The sequence below is a fragment of the Babylonia areolata genome, chromosome 26 (genome assembly GCF_041734735.1).
Source record: "Babylonia areolata isolate BAREFJ2019XMU chromosome 26, ASM4173473v1, whole genome shotgun sequence".
In the NCBI taxonomy this organism is placed as follows: Eukaryota; Metazoa; Mollusca; class Gastropoda; order Neogastropoda; family Buccinidae; genus Babylonia; species Babylonia areolata.
Genome location: NC_134901.1, coordinates 46,626,756 through 46,631,755, shown reverse-complemented (window position 1 = coordinate 46,631,755; position 5,000 = coordinate 46,626,756). Strand labels below are relative to the sequence as shown.

Here is a 5,000-nt window from a genome sequence, read left to right as displayed (position 1 = left end):
TTTCGTTGTTTTTCTTTTTTGTCGTTGCTTGCTACGTGTTCAATTAGCACAGTGAAAAGACGAATAACTACAGCAACAACATCACCAATAAAAGACGAAGAAGAAGAAGAAGAAGACTCACGTCCACAAACTCGTGCAGGGCCTGCCAGGAGACGCCGTTGGTGGTGGAGATGTAGAGGATGTTGGGCTGACGGTTGATGTCCTGGCCCCGCGCCGTCAGGTACACGCCTTTCTGTGTACACCACACCCACCACCCTTTAACACGCCTTTCTGTGTACACCACACACCACACCCACCACCCTTTAACACGCCTTTCTGTGTACACCACACCCACCACCCTTTAACACGCCTTTCTGTGTACACCACACACCACACCCACCACCCTTTAACACGCCTTTCTGTGTACACCACACACCACACCCACCACCCTTTAACACGCCTTTCTGTGTACACCACACACCACCACCCTTTAACACGCCTTTCTGTGTACACCACACCCACCACCCTTTAACACGCCTTTCTGTGTACACCACACACCACCATTTAACACGCCTTTCTGTGTACATCACACACCACCATTTAACACGCCTTTCTGTGTACATCACACACCACCATTTAACACGCCTTTCTGTGTACATCACACACCACCATTTAACACGCCTTTCTGTGTACATCACACACCACCATTTAACACGCCTTTCTGTGTACATCACACACCACCATTTAACACGCCTTTCTGTGTACATCACACACCACCATTTAACACGCCTTTCTGTGTACATCACACACCACCATTTAACACGCCTTTCTGTGTACATCACACACCACCATTTAACACGCCTTTCTGTGTACATCACACACCACACCACCACCCTTTAACACGCCTTTCTGTGTACACCACATACCACACCCATCACCCTTTAACACGCCTTTCTGTGTACACCACACACCACCATTTAACACGCCTTTCTGTGTACACCACACACCACACCCACCACCCTAGCACTACAACCACCACCACCATCACCACGATCACCCACAACAACATCAACACCAACAATTATAGCAATATCAACAATAACACCACCACCACCAGCAACAACAACAGTCCAAGAGAGAGAGAGAGACAGGGACAGAGACAGAGACAGACAGACAGATAGACAGAGTCGGACAAATCCACGGAGCTTTCAGCAAATGTTCATTGGCTTATAATCCTTCCTATCAACTAGCATGGGAGATCAGGCAAACAGATAGATAAACAAATACACAAATCAATACATGTATGTTCAAATTCATGACTAAATGAATAATTTATAAAATCAATTTATCGATCAATCAATTAATATTTAATAAATATAATATATCGACATTCTTAGAAGCTAACTCTGGAACTTTCGTCTTTTTGTTGGTCGTTTCCTGTGAGAGATTTGATCAGTAAAGTTTACATTCGGCAACTCATACACACACACACACACACACACACACACACACACACAACCACACGCACATTCTCTCTCTCTTTCTCACACACACACACATACTCTGTCTCTCCGTGGTAATAACATGTGCAGAGGAATATCATGCACTCGCATTCATAAAAGGCAGTAGTTATTGCATAAGAAAAAAGGTCGTCAGTTTCAAGTCAAACACTGAGCAGCTCTGAAAATAAACTATAAGTTAGATGTGTTGTTGTTTTTAACAGGATGATAAAAGTTGACATTACATAGAGGAACACGCAACATATACCACCATATGGTATGGTATGGTGTTGATCAGTATGGTATGCTAAGACATAGTATGCTATGCTGTGCTTTTCTCGTGTATACTAAGCTAAACCATGCCATGCATGCTATGCTAATGCTATGACAGGGCTTACCAGCTTATGCTATTGTTCACAATGAAGGTGTAGGTAGATAGGTAAAATAGACAGACAGATATAGATAGATAGATAGATAGATAGATAGATAGACAGAGAGACAGATAGATGACATTCCTAGGAGGAAGATGGCAGAATGGACAAGACGCTATGTACCAACACAGTACCCCTGAGGGTGTGGGTTCGAATCCCGCTCTCTCCCTTTCTCCCCAGTTTGACTACAAAAATCAAACTGAGCGTCTCGCCACTGGGATGAGACGATAAAGCGACGTCCCGTGTGCAGCACGCACTTGGCGCACTGACAAACAACCCATGGCAACAAGAGGGCTGTCTTCTGGCAACATTCTGTGAAAGGAATCCACTCTGATAGGTACATATAGACATCCACTCAAGGCCTGGCTAGCGCGTTGGGTTGTGGTACTGGTTCTGGTACTGGTTATGGTACGGTTCTGCATCTGTCTAGCAGATGTGGTGTAGCGTATTTGGATGAAGTCCGAATGCACTGAAGCTTCCATAAGAAGCAGAAACTATAAAATCAGATAAAAAAAAAATTAAAATTAAAAAAAACCCACAAAAAAACAACTCTTGAAGGAGAAGGTTTAGAAATGCAGAACACTGATGTATGTATGTCTTTGCGTGTGTGTGTGTGTGTGTGTGTGTGTGTGTGTGTGTGTGTGTGTGTGTGTGTGTGTGTGTGTGTCTTTGCTTGTGTGTGTGTGTGTGTGTGCGTACTTGTGTATGTGCATGTGTCAGTGTGCGCGGAGTTCAAGTATGCACGTGTATTTTTCAGTCGCCTGTGGCATGTGTATGTGCCTGTTGTTGTTTTGTACAATATTTCAACACACCATCATTTCTGACCGTGAAACGATTACCATTATCACTGTTTTCAATCAGCGTCGCTTGCTTTTTTATCAACTGAACAAAAGTATCCTACAATCAAACACAAAAATCACCACAGGCGCTTTATTCATTAATGGGAAGAACTTTGTGCTTAAACCCCAGCCACCTTTGGAAAGTTGGAAAAAAATTTTTTTACGGGTAGCTTAAAAGTGCAGTAGCCATTTTCATACAACAGAATGAAGAATACACCAGAAAGAAACTGTTAGATCTGCTTCCAATCACTTTTCAGTCCTTGTCAGTGGACTCTCACACTTTTCAGTCCTTGTCAGTGGACTCTCACACTTTTCAGTCCTCGTCAGTGGACTCTCACACTTTTCAGTCCTCGTCAGTGGACTCTCACACTTTTCAGTCCTCGTCAGTGGACTCTCACACTTTTCAGTCCTTGTCAGTGGACTCTCACACTTTTCAGTCCTTGTCAGTGGACTCTCACACTTTTCAGTCCTCGTCAGTGGACTCTCACACTTTTCAGTCCTCGTCAGTGGACTCTCACACTTTTCAGTCCTTGTCAGTGGACTCTCACACTTTTCAGTCCTTGTCAGTGGACTCTCACACTTTTCAGTCCTCGTCAGTGGACTCTCACACTTTTCAGTCCTCGTCAGTGGACTCTCACACTTTTCAGTCCTCGTCAGTGGACTCTCACACTTTTCAGTCCTCGTCAGTGGACTCTCACACTTTTCAGTCCTCGTCAGTGGACTCTCACACTTTTCAGTCCTCGTCAGTGGACTCTCACACTTTTCAGTCCTTGTCAGTGGACTCTCACACTTTTCAGTCCTTGTCAGTGGACTCTCACACTTTTCAGTCCTTGTCAGTGGACTCTCACACTTTGGTCCCATCAACACACCTGTTTACAGCATAGTTTTCAGACCATTTTCCAATGCATTATGGACTTGATATTGCCATGATATCAAGTGCACTTGTTCCAGTGATGTCACAGCTAAGCATGATTATCATTTCTGGTCGTGGGTTGATGAAGCCTTACCTGCACCAAAGTGTTTTGGCCAGAAGTCAGTGGGAACGTGGATGTGTTGGAACTTATTTTACATTCATTATCAGCTGCTTGTCTTGTAAGATTAAGAATGGAATTCCATTCTGTCATTTTCTTTAATTTCCTCTTTCTATCTATTTCGGATATCTATCTTTGATTTCAGCCTCCAACTACTCTGTTTCCTCCTCCCCCGCCCCTCCCCCTCCACTCCTGCCTTCTGAACGATACCGTTCAAATGTGAAAACTGATTCTTCAACAAAATGTCTACAATCAATGCTGTGTCTGACGGGACATCGAACCGAATTTCTCCTCATTCCAGCAATGAAGTACCATCACCATAATTATCAACTTGTGTATATGTTAGAATATATTTCAGTCATCTTGATATAATAATAAAAAAAGAAAGAAAGAAAGAAAGAAAAAAAAAAAGGACTAAAAGGAAAGCACAAGACATCATCATTGACCACAACCACCACACTACGTCATTGCCGACGGGAACCATTACACATTGACCAGAACCATCACACAACGTCATCACTGACCACAACCATCACACAACGTCATCACTGACCAGAACCATCACACAACGTCATCACTGACCACAACCATCACACAACGTCATCACTGACCACAACCATCACACAACGTCATCACTGACCAGAACCATCACACAACGTCATCACTGACCACAACCATCACACAACGTCATCACTGACCACAACCATCACACAACGTCATCACTGACCACAGCCATCACAACACTGGCCAGAACCATCACACAACGTCATCACTGACCACAACCATCACACAACGTCATCACTGACCACAGCCATCACAACACTGGCCAGAACCATCACACAACGTCATCACTGACCACAACCATCACACAACGTCATCACTGACCACAGCCATCACAACACTGGCCACAACCATCACACAACGTCATCACTGACCACAACCATCACACAACGTCATCACTGACCACAGCCATCACACAACGTCATCACTGACCACAGCCATCACACAACGTCATCACTGACCACAGCCATCACAACACTGGCCAGAACCATCACACAACGTCATCACTGACCACGGCCATCACACCGTCATCACTGACCACAGGGAATAAATGAAGATGGGGAAAAGAAAGCAAACACCACACTTCTACAATAAAAAAAAGAAAAGAAAAGAAAGAAAAATACAAATTTCAAAGATTAGTAAATGGCTAATTCTACAAAT

General features: G+C 43.9%; 1 protein-coding gene across 4 annotated transcripts in view; it reads right to left on the bottom strand.

Moving 5' to 3' along the window:
* Positions 1-5,000, bottom strand: part of LOC143300857 (inositol 1,4,5-trisphosphate-gated calcium channel ITPR2-like) — a 393,676-nt gene that overhangs the window by 131,052 nt on the left and 257,624 nt on the right. For all 4 annotated transcript variants that reach the window (XM_076614816.1, XM_076614817.1, XM_076614818.1 and 1 more), the window contains one exon: positions 122-232. In XM_076614816.1, the coding sequence (XP_076470931.1) occupies positions 122-232 (111 nt within the window). The remainder of the gene's footprint in view (positions 1-121; positions 233-5,000) is intronic.